The 25,040-nt window shown below is 41.0% G+C and overlaps 1 protein-coding gene across 3 annotated transcripts in view; it reads left to right on the top strand.

Moving 5' to 3' along the window:
• The window catches only part of arhgap24 (Rho GTPase activating protein 24), a 146,301-nt gene extending 125,759 nt beyond the window's left edge, over positions 1-20,542 (top strand). For all 3 annotated transcript variants that reach the window (XM_034192500.1, XM_034192503.1, XM_034192501.1), the window contains 6 exons: positions 9,252-9,459; positions 11,845-11,977; positions 13,984-14,057; positions 14,243-14,364; positions 15,533-16,712; positions 19,005-20,542. In XM_034192500.1, coding sequence (XP_034048391.1) covers positions 9,252-9,459; positions 11,845-11,977; positions 13,984-14,057; positions 14,243-14,364; positions 15,533-16,712; positions 19,005-19,269 — 1,982 coding nt within the window. In that variant the 3' untranslated portion in view covers positions 19,270-20,542. The remainder of the gene's footprint in view (positions 1-9,251; positions 9,460-11,844; positions 11,978-13,983; positions 14,058-14,242; positions 14,365-15,532; positions 16,713-19,004) is intronic.
• The last annotated feature ends 4,498 nt before the right edge of the window (positions 20,543-25,040 follow it).

Below are 25,040 nucleotides of genomic sequence, written 5' to 3'. Positions count from 1 at the left end.
TTAAAAATAAAAAAACGAGACCTAACTACAGTATTCACACCCTTTGCTCAATACTTTGTTGATGAACCTTTGCCAGCAATTACAGACTCAAATCTTCTTGAATATGATGCCACAAGCTTGGTGCACCTATCTTTGGGCAGTTTTGCCCATTCCTGTTTGCAGCACCTCTCAAGCTCCATCAGGTTGCTTGGGGAGCATCGGTGCACAGACATTTTCAGATATCTCCAGAGATCTCCCAGTTCCTGCTGCTGAAAAACATCCCCACAGCATGATGCTGCCACCACCATGTTTCACTGTAGGGTTGGTTTCCTCCAAATATGACACCTGGCATTCACAGCAAAGAGTTCAATCTTTGTCTCAACAGATCAGAGAATTTTGTTTCTGATGGTCTGAGAGTCCTTCAGGTGCCTTTTGGCAAACTCCAGGTGGACTGCCGTGTGCCTTTTACTAAGAAGTGGCTTCCATCTGGCCACTCTACCATACAGGCCTGATTGGTTGATTGCTGCAGAGATGGTTGTACTTCTGGAAGGTTCTCCTCTCTCCACAGAGGAATGCCGGAGCTCTGACAGAGTGACCATCAGGTTCTTGGTCACCTCCCTGACTAAGGCCCTTCTCCCCCTTTCGCTCACTTTAGATGAGCGGCCAGCTCTATGAAGAGTCCTGGTAGATCTGAACTTCTTCCCTTTACAAATGATGGAGTCCACTGTGCTCATTGGTACCTTCAAAGCAGCAGAAATGTTTCTGTGCCCTTCCCAAGATTTGTGCCTCAAGACAATCCTGTCTCAGAGGTCTACAGACAATCTCTTTGACTTCATGCTTGGTTTGTGCTCTAACAGGCTGTCAGCTGTGGGACCTTATATGTAGACAGGTGTGTGCCTTTCCAAATCATGTCCAATCAACTGAATTTACCCCAGGTAGACTCCAATTAAGCTGTAGAAACTTTTCAAGGATGGTCAGTGGAAACAGGATGCACCCGAGGTTGATTTTGAGCTTCATGACAAAGGCTGTGAATACTTATGTGCATGAGATTTCTTAATTTTTATTTTTAATAAATTTGCAAAAAAAAAAAAAAAACTTTTTTCATGTTGTCATTATGGAGTATTGTGTGTAGAATTTTGAGGAAAAAAAATGAATTTAATCCATTTTGGAATAAGGCTGTAACATAAAACGTGGAAAACTTAAGCGCTGTGAATACTTTCTGGATGCACAGAAGGTAAGGTTTAAGAGCACAACTTTCAGACCATAGATTTTAGGAGCAGGTAAATTTGCTTTAATTTATTTACCTTATTTAAATGGACTGCATTTATAAAGTGCTTTTCCATCTGCATCAGACACTCAAAGCACTTTAAAATTATGCCTCACCTATTCACAGAGACTCACTCACACACCGATGTCAGGGTGCTGTCATACAAGGTACTCACTACACACTGGGAGCAACTCGGCAATGAAGGACCTTGACCAAGGGCCTTTAGCGAATTTTCAGTCAGGATGGGTTTGAACCGAGGATCCTCTGGTCTGAAGTCCAAGGCTTAACCACTAGACCATCACCTCCCCTGTTCAGTGTTGTATAAAGTACCGGAAAATCACACTTAAGTAAAAGTACAGATACCATTAAAAAGTGACTTTGGTAGAAGTTCAAGTCACTGATTGAAATGCTACTCAAGTAAAAGTCTTAAAGTATCTAGTATTTATTGTACTTAAGTATGACAAGTAATGTACAACTAAATGTACTCAAGTATTGAAAGTAAAAGTACAAGGAAATGTTAATAATCAAAAACGGACTGATTTTATATATATATATATGAGGTCTGTTAGAAAAGTATCCGACCTTATTATTTTTTTCAAAAACCATATGGATTTGAATCACGTGTGATTACATCAGACATGCTTGAACCCTCGTGGGCATGCAAGAGTTTTTTTCACGCCTGTCATTCGCCTGTGGGCAGTCTTTGAGTGAGGAGTCGCCCACGCTCTCGTCGATTTTTCATTGTTTAGGAATGGCTCAGAGACTGCTGCTTTGTTTGATAAAAATTTTTTCAAAAGCTGTAAGGCACAACTAAGTGGACACCATTCGATAAATTCAGCTGGTTTTCGGTAAAAATTTTAACGGCTGATGAGAGATTTTGGTCTGGTAGTGTCGCTTTAAGGACGGCCCACGGCGCCTGATGGCGATCTGCGCTTCGAGGCGGCAGCGTCTCGCCGTTTCAAGTTGAAAACTTCCACATTTCAGGCTTTGTTGACCCAGTAAGTCGTCAGAGAACAGAGAACTTTCAGAAGAAGTCGGCATGAGGAGTTTATTCGGACATTCCATTGTTAACGGACATTTTGTAATGAAAGAACATGCGGGCAGAGTCGCATGTCGGGCCAGACCCGACCGCGGGGGGTCGCGACAGGAAAAACACCGCCGTTGGAAACCTTAACGGGCAAGTTGGAACATGCCCAAGCTGTTAAACAATTTCTCAGTTACTCACTTGTTGAAAGCCATCAAAAGCCACCTGAATTTTACAAATGGATTTCAACACGGAGGTGTTTTTCCTGTCGCGGCACACACAGATTCGCCGAGTCGTCACGGAAACGACTCGGCGAATTTGCGCGCACGTCTTTCATTACAAAATGTCCTTAAACAGTGGAATGTCCGCATAAAGTCCTCACGCTGGCCTCTTCTGAATCTTCTCTGTTCTCTCACGACGTCCTGGGTGAATTAAGCCTTAAATTAGGATGTTTTCAGGTTGAAACAGGCCGACGACGGCGCCTGGAAGCGCTGCGCGACGTCCCGCTCCGTGGGAAGTCCTTACAGCGACAGAAATACCCCATAATCTCTCATCAGCCGTTAAACTTTTCACCGAAAACCAGCTTAATTTCTTGAATAGTGTCCACTCAGATATTCCTCACAGGTCCAGAAAAAACTTTGATAAAGCAACGCGCGCCATCTCGAGCAGTGTGTGAAACAAAGGAATTCAGCCGAGAGGGCGGGACCACATCTCACTCACGGCCTGCCCACAGGGAAATGACGTCACCGACGCGTGAAAAAACTCACGCATGCGCACAAGGGTTCAAGCATGATTGGTGTAATCGCACGTCATTCAAATCCATATAGTTTAAAAAAAAAATAAAAGTGTCGGTTTCTTATCTAATACACCTCGTATATATATATATATATATATATATATATATATATATATATATATATATATATATATATATAAGTTTATCTATTAGTATTAGTCAGAATACTGAAAATTGTGCACATCACACAAAAACACTTCAGAAACAAGGTTTCAAAACCTAAATGAGAGTAGGCTACTCACTAGGAAAGAGTTATTCTATATGTATTTATTTATTTATTTTTCATTGTTACATGGTTTTATCTTTTCTGTTGTGTTTTGTTTCATTAGGTTCTTTTTGTCTCTTTCTCTAAAATTGTATTGTAACATTATCAGTCTATTATTATTGACTATTATTGTCTATTATGTAGACTATTATTGTTGTTGCTATAATATATGAATAAAATAAATTTAAAAAATTACAATTTGACTCCTTTACGACAATGAACGCTGAGCCATTAATTATACAGAAAACAAATCAACACAAACGTGCTGATGCGAACAGCTTAATGCTAACTTTAACATTGAAAACGCCATAGACATGCTAACGCGTTAGCATCTGTCCCGTTTTTAAGTTATAAAATACATCTATCAACTGTTACAGAAGACCATAACAGGTCGGTTTAACATAAAAATATTAAATATTACTCACAGACATATGCTCTTCAGGGTTTTAGCAGGAAAAAAATTAGGATAAAGCAAAATAAAATCCACAAATCGTAGATTGAAGCACTGCTTCGACCTGCGAACCACTGCTTCGATTGGTTCAAGGTTCAAAGCAAAGCTGCGCTGCAGAAAAGTTGATTACAGACCCGCTGCAGGTCTGTAATCAATGTAGAGAAATTATCATTTTCCTGACAAACAAGTGTGCAAGTTTGCAACTGCAAAACAGCCGACCGGACATGCCTGTCTCTGGGTGAAAACACGACTTTTTTCGTGTGTGTGTGTTTTTTTTTTTTTTGTTTGTTTTTTTTGTAACGAGTAACAGCATGGCGCATAGAAAATGTATCGGAGTAGAAGTATGCAATTAAGGTCGGAAATGTAGTGAAATAAAAGTGAAAGTAAGCTGAATTAAAAAACTCAAGTAAAGTACAAATTCTCCCAAAACGTACTTAAGTACAGTAGTGAAGTATTTTTACCTTGTTACTATACAACACTGCCCCTGTTTATGTAATTTATACTTGTAGATTTGTACAAACATTAGTTATTTCGGCCAGACAAGTAATGCTATAAAATTCCTGGGTGGATATCACGTCTGGCTCAGATGGCAGGCTAGAATCAGTCCAAGGACTGGGCTGGATCAGAATTCTAAGGGATGGCTGGGAAATAATGACAGAGATATTGTGGTTGAGACAGGTCTAGATACGAGGGCTGTCAATAAAGTATAGGTCCTTTTTATTTTTTTCCAAAACTATATGGATTTCATTCATATGTTTTTACGTCAGACATGCTTGAACCCTCGTGCGCATGCGTGAGTTTTTCCACGCCTGTCGGTGACATCATTCACCTGTGAGCACTCCTTGTGGGAGGAGTCATCCAGCCCCTCGTCGGAATTCCTTTGTCTGAGAAGTTGCTGAGAGACTGGCGCTTTGTTTGATCAAAATTTTTTCTAAACCTGTGAGACACATCGAAGTGGACACGGTTCGAAAAATTAAGCTGGTTTTCGGTGAAAATTTTAACGGCTGATGAGAGATTTTGAGGTGATACTGTCGCTTTAAGGACTTCCCACGGAGCGAGACGTTGTGCAGCGCTCCCAGGCGCCGTCGTCAGCCTGTTTCAAGCTGAAAACCTCCACATTTCAGGCTCTATTGATCCAGGACGTCGTGAGAGAACAGAGAAGTTTCAGAAGAAGTTAGTTTCAGCATTTTATCCGGATATTCCACTATTAAAGGAGATTTTTTTAATGAAAGACGTGCGGACGGGTCCGCGCGTCGGGACGCAGCCGGCGCGGTGCGGCGGCACAGGAAAAACACCTCCGTGTTGATAACCATTTGTAAAATCCAGGCGGCTTTTGATGGCTTTCAGTGGAGTGAGTATATGAGAAATTGTTTAACAGCTGGACATGTTCCAACTTGTCCTTAAGGCTTCCAACAGAGGTGTTTTTCCTGTGGCGGAGCGTCACGGCGGCTGCGAGCCGACGCTGCAATCCGCCCGCACGTCTTTCATTAAAAAAATCTCCTTTAACAGTGGAATATCCGGATAAAATGCTGAAAACGACTTCTTCTGAAACTTCTCTGTTCTCTCGCGACGTCCTGGATCAATAGAGCCTGAAATGTGGAGGTTTTCAGTTGAAACAGGCTGACGACGGCGCCTGAGAGCGCTGCATGACGTCTTGCTCCGTGGGAAGTCCTTAAAGCGACAGTATCACCTCAAAATCTCTCATCAGCCGTTAAAATTTTCACCGAAAACCAGCTTAATTTTTCGAACCGTGTCCACTTCGATGTGTCTCACAGGTTTAGAAAAAATTTTGATCAAACAAAGCGCCAGTCTCTCAGCAACTTCTCAGACAAAGGAATTCCGACGAGGGGCTGGATGACTCCTCCCGCAAGGAGTGCTCACAGGCGAATGACGTCACCGACAGGCGTGGAAAAACTCACACATGCGCACGAGGGTTCAAGCATGTCTGACAAAAAGGACCTATACTTTATTGACAGACCTCGTACAAATAACGAATTCAAAGGTGAGAGGAGTAGGACGTAAGAGGCAATCAGACCATCTTACATGTGGCTGCTGGTTCCTGTCCTTTGGCGACAGCAGGTGTGGCACTGTTGGTTTGTAGGCAGTCAGGGATGGGCAGATGTTTAGCAAGACTAAGGCAGGTTAAAGTTTTTGGGCTAAACAGGCAAGTGGTCAGAAAATGGGCAGACAGACAGTGCGTCTTTAACTGAGGTAAGGTCGTTGGTCAGTCTGGCACTGGAGATGAGCCAAATTAGTTATTTGGACACAGCTGGCCGTGGTTAAGTTGGAGGAGCCAGGGAGCGAGCAGCAGTAGAGCAGGTGTAACGTATTTCTGCTGTAAAGTTGGGCATTTTAACTTGGGGTTCTAAGAGGAGTAGCTCGCTTCTGGAGGCAGCCTCATATGGCAATTCCAGATATTGACAGTTTCTGGTACTTTTTCAGCACCAGAGGCTGGGTTGTGATCCTTGCAAATATGCTGAGAAAAGCTTCAACCGACGATGATCCTTTTTTTTTATGTGTTAAACACTGTTAAAACTTCAAATTCACCAAGCTGTCTGATCCAGCAACGTTACTGTGTATGTGTGTGTGTGTGTGTGTGTGTGTGTGTGTGTGTGTGTGTGTGTGTGTGTGTGTGTGTGTGTGTGTGTGTGTGTGTGTGTGTGTGTGTGTGTGTGTGTGTGTGCTCACACACCGGAAAAGTATAAAAAACCAAATCGCTCAGGAAGGTCGCTGTAATCCTTCATTGTGCTACATCTACTGCAAGAGACAGCTGCAAATGGAAATTTGTCCTTCTTTAAATTGCTTATTCAGACCAAAAACAAGAATTGGATTTTCTGCAGTGCATCCAGAAAGTATTCACCGCGCTACACTTTATCCACATTTTGTTATGTTACAGCCTTATTCCGAATGGATGAAATTCATTTTTTTTCCCCTCAAAATTCAATACCCCATAATGACAATGTCGGAAAAAATTTTTTTTTTTTTTTTTAGATTTAGATTCTGTATGATAGAGGGAAGCCACTCCTTAGTAAAAGGCACACACCTGGAGTTTTCCAAAAGGCAACTGAAGGACTCTCATACCATGAGAAACAAAATTCTCTGGTCTGATGAGACAAAGATTGAACCCTTTGGTGTGAATGCCAGGCATCATGTTTGGAGGAAACCAGGCACCATCCCTACAGTGAAGCATGGTGGTGGCAGCATCATGCTGTGGGGATGTTTTTCAGCAGCAGGAACTGGGAGACTAGTCAGGATTGAGGGAAAGATGAATGCAGCAATGTACAGAGACATCCTGGATGAAAACCTGCTCCAGAGATCTGAAAATGGCTGTGCACAAGTGCTCCCCATCCAACCCGATGGAGCTTGAGAGGTGCTGCAAAGAGGAATGGACAAATCTGCTCAAAAATAGGTGCACCAAGCTTGTGGCATCATATTTGAGAAGACTTGAGGCTGAGATTGCTGCTAAAGGTGCATCAACAAAGTATTGATTAAAGGGTGTGAGTACTTATGTACACGTGATTTCTTAGTTTTATTTTTAATAAATTTGAAAAAAAATATTTTCATGTTGTCATTATGGGGTGTTGTGAGTAGAATTTGTGGGAAAAATTAATTTACTACATTTAGGAATGAGGCTGTAACAACAAAATGTGGAAAAAGTGGAGTGCTGTGAATACTTTCTGGATATACTGTAGATGTAATTATCAGACTAAGACTATGGATTATTTGGACATTTTATCATGATTCGAAAGAGAAGCAGCTTCAAATCAGTATCATGCTGATGTGTCCTCAGCTGCACCTGATGATTCTATAAATGCCATTTTGACTTTCAGAGAGGGCGAAGCAGATCAAAACAATCTTTAAAAGTATACAGGTATGTCCGCAGGTATTTGAACAGTCATACAAACCTTATAATGAGGGTGGAGGGAAGCAAACAATGGATTTTCTTAAAGAGAAGATGTAACTTTCAGCTACAGTTACTAAGGAGGCTCATGGAACACTTTGTTCCACTGCACCATGATGCTGTATAACTGCTAATGGAACAGAGAAAAGTTGCACTCTACACATTTTCTCCAGTCTCAGCCACAAAAGCCTGTATCCAGAGTTGTCACAGGTGTTTTGATGGCTTTCCTCACTAGTCTCCTCCTTGCACTGTCACTCAGTTTTTAAGAGGTGCCTACTCCAGGCAGCTGTACCATACTGTTCGCGTTTCTTAAGAATTTAAGTGAATGAAGCCCAAGACATCTTTAGTGACTTGGAAATGTTCATTTATCCATTCAGTGACTTCTATAAAGAAAATTGGTTGTGAAAGCAATGATTTACTTGTGTGACTGTAAATGATATGGTGTTCATAGGAAAGAGGGTGAATACATATGCACACATAATATATCAGGTTTTTTTTCCATTTCACTTAATCCATTTGCACTATTTAGTGTAGTTTAGGGACTTTGATGCTGGATTTTAAGATCGCAAATGAGTTTTACAGGTAAAACGGATATTTGCGACTATAATCCAGCATTCTGCTGAATGCAGTTTTTAGTGTTGCCAGTGGAAATGTGACTTCATCCATCCATCAGAGCCCCGAATCCATCACAGACCAACAGATTTAGGGAATAACCCTGTTGTGCCTGATGATTTGCGGATGTTCATGCTGATTATATGGTTGCAAATTGAGCTAAAATGGATATTTGCGACCGTAATCCAGCATGAACATCCGTAAATTAGACACTAGGGGGTTATTCCCATTCTTATCCAGTTCCATCATTTGTACGGTTTATTTTTTTGTAAGTAATTTGGTCAGCGAATCTTTGTGAAAGGGTGTTGTCGCCTCGTCAAAGCTTACCGTCGGAACAGCGTCGTCATGCCAAACTGGAAATTCTCTGAGCAGACCCACAGATTTCTCCGTCTGGTCAGATGCATTAAGTTAAATCCACGGTAAATCCATCAATCAATCCAGTTAAATCCATTAAATCCATGCATTTCGGGATCGTCGTCGCTGCGCTACTTTATGTCGCCCTCAGCTGACAGCGCCTTTAGTGACACCTGTGCAGCAATGCGGTCAGGGGGCGGAATTATACATCAAATGTGAAACAGTTTTAATATTTTGCCACTGTCCATGCAATATTTTATGGTCTGAAATCTCACACGATTAACCAGTCAGATTCGTGAAAAGAATTTAATTGGAGAATTATGTAGAAATCCTTTTAAATGATAGATTGTAATGAAAAACAAATGAGAAAAAATGGGGGAGAGGGGTAAATACTTTTGCAAAGGACTGTGTATATTGTGTTGACAGTGATATGTCATTATGCTGTTTGTTTTTTTTGGGGGGGGGGGTGTTAAATATTACATATTTCTTGCACAGATGTATGTTAGCGAGATTGATATGATGCATATATTGATATATTCATTACAACCTGTAAAGTCATGTTGTGAGTTTAAAAATTCATGTACCTCTTTGTTTGTTTTCAGGGATTTTTGGTCAGAAGTTAGAGGAAACTGTCCGTTATGAGCGTCGTTTTGGTAATAAACTCGCTCCTATGCTGGTTGAGCAGTGTGCCGATTTCATTCGGCAGCGGGGACTGAGGGAGGAGGGTCTGTTCAGGATGCCAGGACAGGCCAACCTGGTCAAAGAGCTGCAGGATGCCTTCGACTGCGGAGAAAAACCCTCCTTTGACTGGTAAACAAACACTGAGGCCAGTGTCCACAGTTAATTTTAAGATTCAGTTGATCAGATTGTTATTGGTCAGTATGTTGATCAATATTCAGTTCAGATTGCTAACCTGGTGATTTCCATACATGGTGATAAGAAACATGGTGTTGTTTTACAATGGCCAAATATTGGTTAATAAAGCGTATCCCTGCTATTATCTTGTAACTTTGTGGCAAAAAGGACCCCAGTGCAGAAAACCACAACACTGGAAGATAAAAGTATCAGGCAAACAGGTTTGGTCCAAAACAGGAAATAGGTCAGCCAGACTGGTAAAAGCCTTTCTACAATGTAAGGGAGGCGGCACAGCGTTGTCCAAAAACAGAGGAAAGGTCAGTAACAGAGTTCTTATACAAACTGATCAATCCAAAACGGCAGGCAAAATTGGGAACACGGGATGGCAGCAAAGGTCTGTAACAGGAAGGTAAAAACACTGAACAAATGTACTGGAACAACACGAGTGCAAGTTGAACCTCTAACAGTGGTTAAATGGGTTATCTAACAAGGAAGCACAGAAACACGCGAAGGTGGTAAACCAAAAAGGGGAAGGTAAGCAACACAAAATAAGCATGGCAGAAACTTTAAATTAAAGGCACTACACATTATTACCATGGAGAAGAATTAGCCAGACAACATGGCGAGTAATACCAGAAAATCCAAAAATCAAACCTAAACACAGAATCATGACCCATGACACCGTCTCTCTATGACAGTTAGTAGATGTTCAGTGGCTGCCTGATAAGATGGTGCAGTGGTGGACACTGTTCCGCTAGTCCAATAACTGATCATTATCAAAGCTAATGTTTTCGTTAGTGGATTAGCTTTTCAGATAAGTTTTGAAACCGTCATCAGACCAATTATCTTCTGAGAAATTTAGTTCCGATAACTTTCAGTCCGCTAACATTTTCTTTGCTGGTAAAGTGAACGAAGTTTAACATTCAAAAACGTTTGTAAACCCTAAAATCAAACATTTTAATCCCTGTCGCGTGTAGATCAGTGGTTTGTGGCTGACTGGCTGTTGCTTGCTGATGACTTCATCATTAAGCGCAAGACGTGATTGGCCGGTCAGCGCAGGGAGCATTGTGAGTAGTGTAGTTCAGGTTCACTTTAGACGTTACACTGTTACCATCCGCTCGACACAAAGACAACAGACTAATTTTCACATTAGTTTATTTTATTTCTTTGTGGCACTGGATAATTTAATCGCCAAGACTCGTGAGAGAGAGGAGATCTCAGTGCACTGGGAGGGACTTTTCTTCACCGTTTACACACTGTTTTGGATAATCAGGACGCTTTATGTGGAATATTTTCTTCAGAATTTAATGAATCCCACTGAAATGAACAGGTAAGAATTTATATTTAATAACATGTCTTTTACTCTGTCAATCAATGCATTAATGGATGTATTTCAGTTGTTCAAGCCACAGTGTTCAAAGGGTGTGAAAAAAGCAGCAGCTTTTAGTTCGTAAATGACAGTGTATCGAATACCGAGATAAACTGTGACTTCTAATACTGTGTTTTACTGCTTTTGAAAGATGATGACAGTGTTTGGGGTTTTATTTTTTTATTAATTCATTTTTCGTGCATTCTTTTTGTGTTTGTGATCCTTGAATTTACCCAGCAGCCCCTGCGGCGCTTAAAGTGAAACTAGTTTATCAGAAGCCGACAGTGTAATCTGATGTGGTCGTGTCCAAATCAGTACTAAAAGTTATCAGTTATCGGTTATCTGTAATAAAGATAAAAAAAATTTTAGCAGTTTATTGGTTTAGCATCATAAAAGATAACTTTTCAGTTATCGGATTAATGGTTATCGAAAGTACCTTTTTGTTTAGCTGTGCCCACCATTGGATGGGTGCAGTCTGGAAATGCCTTAGTTCAGCTTCAACTGGCAGCGCCCTCAAGTACTTGTTAAAACTTTGCAATTTTACAAAACTCATTTATCACAGATTGATGTTCACCAACAAGCAGTTTTGCAGCCATCAATGCATTGAGATACTTAAAGTTCAACAATTAATTTTTTAAGACACTCAGTAAACTCTGAATTTTGGTTTAGGAGACTAGAATTTCAGGATTTTTCTATCAACCCAAACATGACATGTCTGGGTACTACAGAAAACTTGGGGCACCTTCCTAATTTCTTAAACATCCCACTTATTCCTACACTGAACACAAGAAAACATGACTTTAATATGTACAACAATTGCACATGATCAGAATGTGTTTGAAAGCAAATAATGTATTCTGTTCATTGTGTAATATGAAGCTGCTGCCCAGTTAGTGATGTCATCAAATTTTATTAAAGGACACCACATTTCTACTGTTTCTATCTATACATCTGTTTACCCTTTTTTGCAGTAACACAGATGTGCATACAGTTGCATCTCTATTAAAGCTGTACCTCAGAGAGCTACCAGAGCCCGTCGTTCCTTTCCTCAAGTATGATGACTTCTTGTCCTGTGCCAAGCTCCTGGGCAAGGATGATGAAACTGTAAGTAAGGACTACACAATCTTAGGATTTCCACTTTTTTGCAGTTTGCTAGACAAAATTATTTGCAGTTTACTGTCTTTGCTTAAAGCTAATTTCACACCGTAGTGCATGCTGCACAGCCAGCTTCCAGTATTATGCTTTTCCATTGTGTTGGAGAAACCATTTCTGACATATCTCGCGAACACAGTGAATAAATAAAATGTTGTGTATTTTGGTGTGTTTTAAAATCTGTACCAGAATATGCAACAGCAAAACATGCACTTATTTGTTAATTACGTTGATCCCATTAAGTTGCAGAAGTGCTATCAGTTCCCCAAATATGTTGCTGGTTAAAGTATTATTTGGCTGATTTGGATGTTTTGTGTTTGGCTTAGCCAAAGCAATTTTAGAAAATTTTGCCACACCAGATCTTAAACTATTGCAAAGCTCGATCACTGTAGTTTCCAATCAGTTGTGACACAAGATGGGGTAGTACAAATCAGTCAGGTAGCGATCAACTTAAATAGCTAGGTTAGCCCAGTCATGGCTCACCAAACCAGTTAAATGAAATAATTAATTAGATTATAGAGAACTTGATTGATTCCTTGGGAAAACTCCCTCAGGGAAACTGGGGTTCCAGCAGCATTGTGTAGCAGCACAGAGGGTAAGAAGCACACAGAGTATCAAAAGTGAAAGTAAAAAAGAAAAACAGTTTGCAAATATAAATATAAATGCACAATACAAATACCAGATATAATATAATTAGCCTTCAAAAAAAAAAAATTAAGCTTGTTTGCAAGCTAGGCATTCTTATACAATGTGTTCATTGGTTAACACAAGACAGCTTCTCAGTTGTGCGACGTCCTATACAGGCACGAAGGCCCGTTTGCGTCAGTGCTTATCCCTGGTTACCATAGCGTGGACAAGACGCGGGTCCATCGTTGGTCTTCAGCCAAGGCCAGTACCCATTTACACCTGGGTGTAATGAGACTTTCCAGATGAAGTGTTGTCTAAGGACACACAAGGCCTGCACACACCTGGACTGAAACCCAGTCTACACATTGGTAGTCAGTCTGCAGTAGAGGTGGGCGATACCGGGAATTCTGGTATTGATCCGATACCAAGTAAATACAGGCCCAGTATCGCCAATATCGATACCAATATGATACTTTTTCATATTTAAGCTTCATAGATCCAAAGGATCCAAAAGACCTAGGATAGAATTTCACCAAATATTGTACGTGACAGCAAAATACTTTATTACCACAATCAACATTTAAAAAAAAATATCACTAAACACAACTTAAAACAAAATCTCCTGAGGTAGAGGGCTGACAAACCACAATACAAGGGTGCGCTGCTCCGTGTTGTGTGACACAGCGCAGCGCTGCTCTTGCAGACAGAGAGTAGACTTTGATGAATCTGCGTGCGCAGCAGTCAGTTCGTGCGGGAAAGAAAAAAGCTCGAGTATCGATCTTTTTACACAAGGATTGTTCAATATCAATACCAGCGTTGGTATCGATATTAGGATCGATCTGCCCACCTCTACTCTGCAGAACCTATTGCTCTGCATCAGCAAATAGTGATTTTACTAAATAGGTTAACCTTGAGTAGTAGCCTTAGATATTTGTATAATTATTAGATCCATAGTTATAATACTGTAATGATCCCACAAGATTACCCATTATTATTATTCCACTAAGCTTCCAAACCATCCAAATATTTACATTGCCCAAGAACATACAAAGTCTGCATAGAAAGTCCACAGGTCAGAGCCAATCTTGCTAACAGGCAGCAGTGCTACCAGACCGCTGAAGCTCTCCTCATCATTTTGGAAAGCTGTCATTATTCCAGTTCTCAAAAGCTGAAGCATGTATTCTGGTACCAAATATTTGTTGATAAATTATAAAGAAAATGTTTTGTTCCATAGGTGCAATTCCAATATTTGATAAGATGTAAACCACACATGAAGCAGTGCATCTTGTACTTTTACTTTAAATATGTATTTTGCATGTGTTCATCTCCAGGGCATGAAGGAGTTAAGAAGGCTTGTGGAGAGTCTACCTCCAGTGAACTACAACCTTCTTAAATACATATGCAGGTATTAATTTACAGCTAAAATTAATAATATTTTCAGTGTTGCTTGCTTCGCATTGAAAGGAGCCAGCTGAGGTGGTTCATGGCGTCTGCTGATGATGCCTCCTGGTCGTCTCCTGGGGGAGGTCTACCGGGCACATCAATGCGGGAGGAGAATGAAACACTGAAAAATATTTTCTTTTTTCCTAGATTTCTGGATGAAGTCCAGTCATATTCAGGGGTGAATAAAATGAGTGTCCAGAACCTCGCCACAGTGTTTGGCCCAAATATCTTGAGGCCAAAGGTTGAGGATCCAGTAGCTATTATGGAAGGTCAGTATTCAAACATCATCTATGTACACCTGATGTCTTCCACACTGGTCTTGTTTTCTGGTTCTGATATTTTGAACTGAAATGAAAGGTTGCCTTTGTGTATACAACTTTGAATAATACCAAACTGATGCAAACAGGAAGTCATTTATTCCGATCAAGGCTGAGTGACAGACTGTTACGGAGTAGTGGCCACAAGTTGCATTGATGGGACAAAATAAAATAAAAAAAACTTTGTATTTAATAATAGTAGCAATGACGTTGACCTTCACCCAAATGATTGATCTCTGCCTGAGCTTACCAGGGCAGATCTGGGATCCACCTAAGTTATCTACTACGTTTAGTCTCAATTGGGTTGAGAATCAAGTACCTTATTCTTTGCCAAAATGATTTCTTTAAGGGCAAAGTTGGAGTCAACCTGCATTGATGTACCAAGATTGGTAGAAAACAGCAAAGGCCCCTGGGAAGTATAGACCAAGAAACAGAGAAGCAGGCCTGACCTTCACCCCAGTGATTGACCCTTGGTAAATTTGACCTTGCTGGTTAATTCCAGAACCCACTTACATATTGTAGGAAGGTGAAATCCAGAATGAAATATATTGGTTTGGCTGGAGGGGATTCCTTTTTGGCTGACCTGAAGTAGTAATTAATTGGTTTTGAGATTGAGAAGTCTGGTGTTTGAATCCCACAGGAACTACAAAGAAATAAGTCACTTGGTTACAATTAAAATATGATCTCAACTGGGCAATTCCAAAACAGGCTTATATGCACGCCACATTTCGTAGACTTTGGCTTGGGGTGGGGAAATATAAAAAGTTTGACCTATGACCTTAATAACTTTGACCTTTACCCCAAAAACATCCTAGAAAAGGGAACTTTCATCCACATGCCAAGTTTACTGAATATCAGCCATGGGGCTTTGGATGAGGAGAGGAACAAACACAAAAACATTGCTCAAACATGATGGTACCAGAGCGCTTGGTGATATTCTACTATACCTGCATTAATGGTAAATACCCAACAGGTGGAGATATTGCTCCATTTCAAGAACCTTGAGTGCAGGCTGCCGTGGGACATGACAATAAACCTGTTGCTTGTAGTAGTAGGTGATGACCAACAATCTCCTTATGGTTGTGTGATAAAGATGACAATGTGTTGATTTTGTTGCCAGGTACTGTTCTGGTCCAGCAGCTCATGGCTCTTTTGATTGGCCGGCATGATGTGCTTTTCCCTCGAGACGAGGACAGCCCCATAACGCTTGAGCTTGTGAACAACAACAACACTGAATTACAACAGCGACAAGTTCCCACAACAACCTCTGCCATCACAACAGTGTCTCAGAATACTGAAAACAACAACACACAAGTAGTCCGCCAGTGTGTTTGGGAGGCACCCACATCTCCATCGCACCACCAACATGTCGACAACAGCGGTTCGCCTCGATCCGCTAGCCCTGGTAATGGCATCATCGGACGCTTTGACATCACACGCAGCCCACCGCTAGCCGTGAAAAAGAACCCAGCCTTCAGTAAGGGTAGTGGTATTGTTACAAATGGTTCTTTCAGTTCTTCTTCGCCTTCCTCAGACCCCAATCAAGAAAAGAGCCAGACTTTACCTGGAGGTGGGAGCTTTCATATACGCCGCAACGGGGCACTCAAAGGCTCAGGTACAAAAATGGGTACCAGTGGTGTGACCAGTGGATGCAACACTGGGGGAACTGGAACTGGGGTTGTGCGGATGGGCCTTCCTGGCAGTGACGTGGTCACAGGGAGTCTTAACAACCGCAGCAGTCTTTGGGTACCAAACGGGTGTGTTACATTACGGGACAACAAAACAAGGGACTGCTCCAATAGGGAACAAACAGCCAACCGCCTGTCCACATATGACAATGTCCATTTAAACCATCAGAATCTGCACCAACATAACCAGATCACCATCACGTGTCTGAACAGCAGCTGCGAAGACAAACAGAGCGTGGACAGCGCAACCTGGTCCACCTCCTCCTGTGAAATTTCTCTTCCTGACAACTCCACATCTTGCCGCTCCTCCACCACTACCTGCCCTGAGCAGGACTTCTTCGGAGGTCACTACGAAGACCTGGACGGACCAACTCGAGTCACGGTGCTTCCCCAATCTGTTGGAGGAGTTGAAAGGGAGGGCAGATCCAGCAACAGAGATGGAGGTGGAGATGGAGCAGGAAGGAGTAGTCGGGGCACCAGCAGTAGTGACAATAGTGATGGTTTTACTGTCAGTAATGGACCCGACAGCCACAGCGCTCTTCACAGCTTAGTCGCCAGTCTGAAACAGGAAATGCACAAACAGAAAAACGAGTACGAGGCCAGAATTAAAAGGTAAGAAGGCATCACAAAAGAGTGATTCGTAGGAAAGCCTTACATAAATAGTTATAACACTCTGGAAAATATGTTTGATGCACCAGATTAATCAAAAGTGCATATTTATTTTGCCTATATCATACCCCTTAGACGTTTATCACCTGTTGGATAGGTTATGGGAAATTAAGAACAGCTTTGGTTGAATTTAGGCAGCTCGGTGGCTTAGTGGTTAGCACTGCTGCCTCACAGCAAGAAGGTCATGAGATCAATTCCCACCTGTATGTGTTACATGTTCTCCCCGCGTTTGCGTGGGTTCCCTCCCACATCCAAAGACATGCAGGTTAGGTGGAATGGAAACTTTAAATTGTCCTTAGGGGTGCATGCGGGTGTGACTTTGTTTGCTTGTCTATACGTGGCCCTGCGACAGACTGGGGTCCTGTCCAGGGTGTACCCCGCCTCACGCCCTGTGACTGCTGGGATAGGCTCCAGCCCCACGTGACCTTTACTTGGGTTAAGCGGTTGAAGATGAGTGAGTGTGTAGTTGAATTTATATGTAGTTTTTCTATCACTTGACAAACACGTCGTTGGTGCGCTCCAGCCCGCTGGTCTCCACTTTCACATCAGCATCAAATAAAAATTTAAGCTTGTGACTGCAGGGAGAAACACGATGCCCTCTATGTGGCCAAATACAGGACAAAATATACAGAAGTAAAAACAACAGAATGGGAAACTAAACTGGCTGTTGATGGTGCACAAACGTTTCATCAGTACTGCAAATTAGTGACAGCAAGCTCTGTTCAGGAATGTTTCAAAACATGTTGGAAAACATTGTTCCAAAGTGCACATCAAAAGGAAAACATACCGAACACTGGCACCTGCTGGTTGGTTCATCAATGTGCATCCTTATCAAATTATGAATGGCATATGTAAAGGCCAGTGGTGGGTACAGTTCCGCTAACTGCTAATTAGCGAAGCTAACTTCGTCGTTAGCAGATTAGCTTTTCAGCTAACTTTGAAAACCATCAGCGGACTAATTAGCCTCCGCTAAATTTTGTTATGCTTACGTTCAGTGCGCTAACTTTTTTTTTTTTTTTGCAGGTAAAGTTTAATGGTCAAAAACGTTTGTAAATCTTAAAATCATACGTTAGTTCCTGTCTGTTGTGTGTCTACAACAGTCTGTTCTGTCGAGATGAGCTCCCGTGGCAGTGTAAATCGACAGTTGGTGTCCGCTTTAAATACAGCTTGTACATGCAAATCTTTACTTTTCTAAAGTGAAAAGACACTTGTTGCTGTATTTTTATGTAAAGACAAAACCTACGTGGGTTTTCTTCGGTATGGAAGCCCAACGCAACGGATGAGGTGTAGATTTTACCAGTCACACTGAATGCAACACGGGTGGGCCCTTCCTGCATTTATAAACATAATACAGAGATAAACCGTGACTATTAATATTGAGATTTACTGCTTTTTTTTTTTATAAAAATAAAGATGATGATAGTGTTTGGGGTTTTATTTTTTATGTATTTATTTTTCGTGCGTTCGTTTTGTGTTTGTGGTCCTGGGAATTTCCCCAGCAGGCCATGCTGGCTTATCAGTAGCCGACAGTGTAATCCAATGTGGTCGCGACCGAGTCAGTAAGAAAAGCTAGTGGCTAACGGTAAATTCTGCTAAATTTTTTCGCAGTTTATCGGCTTAGCATTATAAAAGTTAACTTCTCAGTTAGCGGATTAATGGTTATCGAAGCTAACTTTTCAGTTAGCTGTGCCCACCACTGGTAAAGGCTACAGTCAACGCAGGGTTTATAATTGTACTAGCACATTTATTAGACAACCTTAGAGTTCAGCAGTGGATGCGTTTAGAAAAACATTACCTTAAAGCTACAGTGTATAGGATTTAGTGGTGATTCTTAGCAGAAATGCAACATATTCATAACCATCTGTTCATTGATGCTGTATTCTCATAAGCTGAGGGTGATCCCTTCATATCTACATGGGTCCAGATCCCCTACATGGAGGCTCCCAGGCTGCACTGCCATATTGACACAGTAGCCCAGTAGGGACATACTTACTCAGTGTTTTATGTTGTGGCTGGAAGACTGAAGAAAAAGGGAGTGAAAATTTGAAGAAAAATAATAGTGACCGGCGATGGCTTCATGCAGTCTGCAACTTCACCACTAGATGGCACTAAATCCTACACACTGTAGCTTTAAGTGTATATATTTTATAAAGACGTCAGTGTGAACTTTAACCTTTGTTACTTGTTCTGTGCGTGCTGTCCCCTCATCTAATCTTGTGTCCCCGTTCTCTGTAGCCTGGAGCAGAGGAACCTGGAGCTGGAGATGGAAATGGTGAGCCTCCACGAGGAGCTGGACCAGGAGAGGAAAAAGTACACAATGGCAGAGATCAAACTACGCAACGCAGAACGGGCCAAGGACGATGCCGAGCGGCGAAATCAGATGCTGCAGAAAGAAATGGAACAGTTTTTCTCCACATTTAGTGACCTCCCTGCAGCCGGTAGTGCCACAGTCATCGAGCCGCGCCGACCAGATCGAAACACCACCATCTGGATTCAGTGAAGAAGGAAATGGATGACTATTAAAACATGTGACCACTGAGTGGACTCCAAACGGGATTTGTCTGCTCACTGTAATGAACCATAGAAAACTACATTGTTTTAATGTAATAAATAGGAAGTAGAGATCTGTCACAAACCTGTTCTATAAACGGAGAGATCACGCTGGGTGATGCCATACTGATGTTATTTGTAAATTGAGAATTATTTAAAATGCTTATCATAAATGGGAATGGGAAGTGGTGTGCACAGATGTCCTTGACTGGGGGACAAAAAACAATCCTTGGACATGAAAATGCAGAAACACCACAGCAGGTATCTAACCAAATATTTTAACAACTTTTTCCTTGTCATTTGTTGCCTGCTTATGTACATAGAACAAAACAACTATGAAAAATGGTGACATACTGTATGTACGTAAAGAAAAAAATGGAATGTTTATACTTCAAATTGATATTTAAGTTTTCTCAGTGTGTGATATATTCTATTCTTTTTTATCAACTTTTTTGCACATACATGTTTCTTTTATTTTCAGAGAGGAGCCGCTGTCATTCAAAATGCAGTGCCTATGAAAATAATACTGTTTTTAATTCTTTTGTAGCATTCATATTCAGAACAACATGAGTGAAAAATCCCATCAGTTAAAACTGAAACCACCTAACTATAAAAGTGACACCAAATTCACTAAAAGAAATGTGGTCTTGATTTAACCCTTATGGGTCCAGGAGCATAAAGAAACACTACTGGTGAGTCCATGGAACCCTGGAGTTACAGTAGTGTTCAGAATAATAGTAGTGCTATCTGACTAAAAAGATAAACCCAGGTTTTATCCAGGTCTTATTGTAATCTCAGATTACTCTTGTTAGCGGATAATTTCATGCAACCATGCATAAATCCATCTTATTCACTCAGTATTGTGGAAATGCATGATGACAGAAGAACACTCTAGACAAATCTTCTCAAAGTGAAGGGGACAAATCGGGATGATGGAAGAAAATGCCACGTTGAACGTCACTTGCAGTTCACTTAATTTGGACATGAAGATATGTTAAAAGTGTCCGAAATTGAATTATCCCTTTGTAGTTTGGGAAAAGATTTACAATCCGTGGTGAGCATCTCTGTTTATTAAGCCTTGGGACCAAGCCCAGTTTGAGCTGGTTTACTCCTCATAGTTGTTGGAGATCAACAGAGAAAAGCACAGTAAATTCACCTACAGTATCTGTCCTTCTGGAAGGTTCTCCTCTTTCCACAGAGGAATGCTAGAGCTCTGACAGAGTGACCATTGGATTGTTGGTCATCTCCCTGACTAAGGCCCTTCTCCCCCTATCGCTCAGTTTAGACGGGCACCCAGCTCTAGGAAGAGTCCTGGTGGATCTGAACTTCTTCCATTTATGGAGGATGGAGGCCACTGTGCTCATTGAGACCTTCAAAGCAGCAGAAATGTTTCTGTACCCTTCCCAAGGTTTGTGCCTATGGTGCTGAAGATGCCATATGATCTAACTCAACTAAAACCACCTGGCTGTAAACGTGATGACTTGATTGTTTTACGCAGTAATTGATATTTTGCAGAAATGACCAGATTTGAATTTGAAACTAAATTCTGAACAAACTGCTGTGACGTCCACATAGAGAGTTTGTTTGACAGGTCTTATTTTCAAAATCAAAACTAATTTTCAAAATTAATTTTGGTTAGCATATGCGGTCATGCTAACCAAAATTAACATTAATGGCTAAGATTAGCCATGTTTTGCACAACCCGTGGTTATTTTTGACAAATATATTCATCCACAGATATTCATAAGAATAGCGTAAACCAGTGTTTGTGTAAACCACAGTTAGCATGGCTACACATGCTAACCGTAACTACCGTCAGCCTTTTCAAACAAGCCACTTTTATTTTAAGATTAAACATTATTTTATGGAAAAACTCACTGAATGTCATAAAACAATTTTGAAAAAAATAAAAATGTAAAAAGCCCCTAGAAGATGAACACTTTTTCAAGGCAACATCTGCACATCTATGGTAGAATACTGCATATTGTACAAGGGCCTGTTCTGTGCTGTTATATTTATCCCATGACCAAAAAAGAAACTGTATTGTAAATATTTGCTAAATAAGCCTACTTCTTAGTTTCCACTGTGGTGTGAAGATGGATAAGATGTGCATTATTAAGTCATTATTAAGTTTTGTAGCTTATTAATAAATCTGATGGTTTGCACGTTGTCCCAGATAAAATACTAATATCTGTCATGAATGAATGAAGAAAAATTGTAATGTCAATATATGTTCTTTCCATGAAGAAATGAGTGAAAAATCTTCGGAGGTACGGATTTCCCCAGTTTGAATAAACACATACAGTCAGTTTCTGAAACTGGGACACTACAGTTTCCAAACAGCCTTTGAAGAAATTACAAGAGAGAAGCTGAAGGGGACAATTTAACAAGAAGAATGATGTAAAGGCACAAATTATGGATTTTTATTGTGCGGAAAAAAGCAAATTGCTGCATGTATGCTCAACAAAAATATAAACGCAACACTTTTGGTTTTGCTCCCATTTTGTATGAGATGAACTCAAAGATCTAAAACTTTTTCCACATACACAATATCACCATTTCTCTCAAATATTGTTCATAAACCAGTTTAAATCTGTGATAGTGAGCACTTCTCCTTTGCTGAGATAATCCATCCCACCTCACAGGTGTGCCATATCAAGATGCTGATTAGACACCATGATTAGTGCACAGGTGTGCCTTAGACTGCCCACAATAAAAGACCACTCTGAAAGGTGCAGTTTTGTTTTATTGGGGGGGGGGGGGGGGATACCAGTCAGTATCTGGTGTGACCACCATTTGCCTCATGCAGTGCAACACATCTCCTTCGCATCATCCGTGAAGAGAACACCTCTCCAACGTGCCAAACGCCAGCGAATGTGAGCATTTACCCACTCAAGTCGGTTACGAGACCCCGATGAGGATGACGAGCATGCAGATGAGCTTCCCTGAGACGGTTTCTGACAGTTTGTGCAGAAATTCTTTGGTTATGCAAACCGATTGTTCCAGCAGCTGTCCGAGTGGCTGGTCTCAGACGATCTTGGAGATGAACATGCTGGATGTGGAGGTCCTGGGCTGGTGTGGTTACACGTGGTCTGCGGTTGTGAGGCTGGTTGGGTGTACTGCCAAAGTCACTGAAACGACTTTGGAGACGGCTTATGGTAGAGAAATGAACATTCAATACACGAGCAACAGCTCTGGTTGACATTCCTGCTGTCAGCATGCCAATTGCACGCTCCCTCAAATCTTGCAACATCTGTGGCATTGTGCTGTGTGATAAAACTGCACCTTTCAGAGTGGCCTTTTATTGTGGGCAGTCTAAGGCACACCTGTGCACTAATCATGGTGTCTAATCAGCATCTTGATATGGCACACCTGTGAGGTGGGATGGATTATCTCAGCAAAGGAGAAGTGCTCACTATCACAGATTTAAACTGGTTTATGAACAATATTTGAGAGAAATGGTGATATTGTGTATGTGGAAAAAGTTTTAGATCTTTGAGTTCATCTCATACAAAATGGGAGCAAAACCAAAAGTGTTGCGTTTATATTTTTGTTGAGTGTAGTACCAGGGGAGTTAGGACCACCCATCCTGTGCATCTACCATAAAAGCAAAAACCAATATTTTGGAGTTTCCTCCGACCCACCCACCCACCAAAAATAAATAAATAAAAGCTAGACAGATATTCAAGATGTTGCCCAAAATGTCCTGCTATGCTCTGTTATTATTAACTCTCCATTATTTGTTGCAGTGGACATTTTAAAGGAAAGTGGCAAATTGGCAGCCATTTTGGACTCCATTTTAAATTTAAAACCCAGGAATGAAATTATCTTGGCATAAATGTATTTGTTGTAATCTAAAACTTTCTTATTGTGGGTTTTTTATGTTATTGAATGCATTTTAGTAATAATAATTTTTAAAAAATGGTGGCAATTTTGGACACCATCTTGAATATCTGCCTTGTTTGGGAACATTCTGATTGTGCTTTGGGGTCATCTAAGGAACCCAAAAAGTTGGTTTGGTTTAACTGGTGCTTTGTTGGCAGTGGGGGTGTCCAAAGGGGTTGGTGCACGAGTCGGTGTTGGTGCACGAGTCCATGGAGATCTTTGTACAATATGTGAATGTAAAGTGATATTGACCATGTATATGTAGCTTGAAGCCAAATGTCTACGCAAAATGTGGTTGGTCAACAGTTTCCAATAAAGCCACATACATATATGAGACTTGTGTCAAAAGGTGCACCGGCTGCTGCTGGCTGTTTTTCCAGTAGCCATCAGGCCCCCTTTAAACCTGCTGCAGGTCATTGCAGGACCTCTGGAATGTGCACTCTGGAAAAACGGGATTAAGAGGACAACAGCGTCACCATGTTCTGTGAATTTCACACATAACAGACAGAGATCATGGACAGAGAGCAGGACTAAGGTACTGGAATATTTTCATGATACTTGATACATTAAAAACTTAAAAAGAATACAAATAAAATCATTTTCATGTGAGTTGTTTTGGAGTGTTTTTCAAGGTGTCATTCTTTGTCCAGTATTTCAGATTTTAAGAGATGTATAAAGTAGATTTAAAAAATAGCAAATACTCATTTTGATAAAAAGTTCAAAATAATTCATAATTAAGTTCAGGTCTGTTTTGGATGGACAAGAAACTAAATTCAGATTATGATATCGAACACTTTGCCATAATTTACAGCTGCCGGCTGTTAATGGATTGAGACTTCAGAAAGCAACTGTGGAAGCACATTTCTGTCAGGAAAATCTGGAATGATTTATTAAAATTCCACGTAAAGCCAAAATTACAACAAAGGCACTCGGACATTAAATCAACAGTCTGCACTTTCAGTAAAAGCTGGGAAGCCCAACTTTCAACAGGGTGAGCTGATTTTAACGGCTGTCTGCAGGCTGACATGTCTGTATTTTCTTTGCCAGGTATAATGCGTCTTATAATGAGATGACATTAAGACAGATTTCTGTTGAGATCACATTTGCATTTGATCCTGTATCCTTTACCCTTCATTTTGAGTACCTCCATCTGTGTATGAAGAAAGTTCAGATCAGGTTTCAGAGCAAGCAATGGTGACACAGTCTGCCAGATCTACCCTAGGACCTGGGTGGCAACCAGCCAGGTAGACAAGCGGTCCATCCCCACCTCCAGAAAGTAACCATCTATGGGTGTTCCCTTGACTCTAGTCTTTTCCCAGTTGCAGAGGCGGTAGCTCAGTGGGATAGGGGTTGGACTCGGTTTGATCCCCTGTCGAGTTTCCTGTCTGTTTTCCTGAATAAGACACTTCATCTGCATAGTCCCAGTCCACCCAGCTGTAAAGTTGGCTATGGAAGTAATGTACAGTGGAAAATTATAAGATACATTGACATGTTGGACTTTATCTTGATGATCTGATATACACAGTCGAAAGTACACGGAGCAAAGTAAAGTTGAGCACGTCCAGCCATTCTGGACGTGCACAAAGTGAATGCACTTTGTGATGCATCACTATGGTGTGGCACCATGGCTATGAGCAACAACCCTCAAGCTACGCTGTGTGCTGCTTTGCCACAAGTGTAAGAACAGCAATATTTACCCTAAAATGCATCATACAGTAGTGTTCAGAATAATAGTAGTGCTATGTGACTAAAAAGATTAATCCAGGTTTTGAGTATATTTCTTATTGTTACATGGGAAACAAAGTACCAGAAGATTCAGTAGATTCTCACAAATCC

The sequence above is a fragment of the Thalassophryne amazonica genome, chromosome 17 (genome assembly GCF_902500255.1).
Source record: "Thalassophryne amazonica chromosome 17, fThaAma1.1, whole genome shotgun sequence".
Taxonomy (NCBI): domain Eukaryota; kingdom Metazoa; phylum Chordata; class Actinopteri; order Batrachoidiformes; family Batrachoididae; genus Thalassophryne; species Thalassophryne amazonica.
This window is presented reverse-complemented; position numbering and strand designations above follow the sequence as displayed.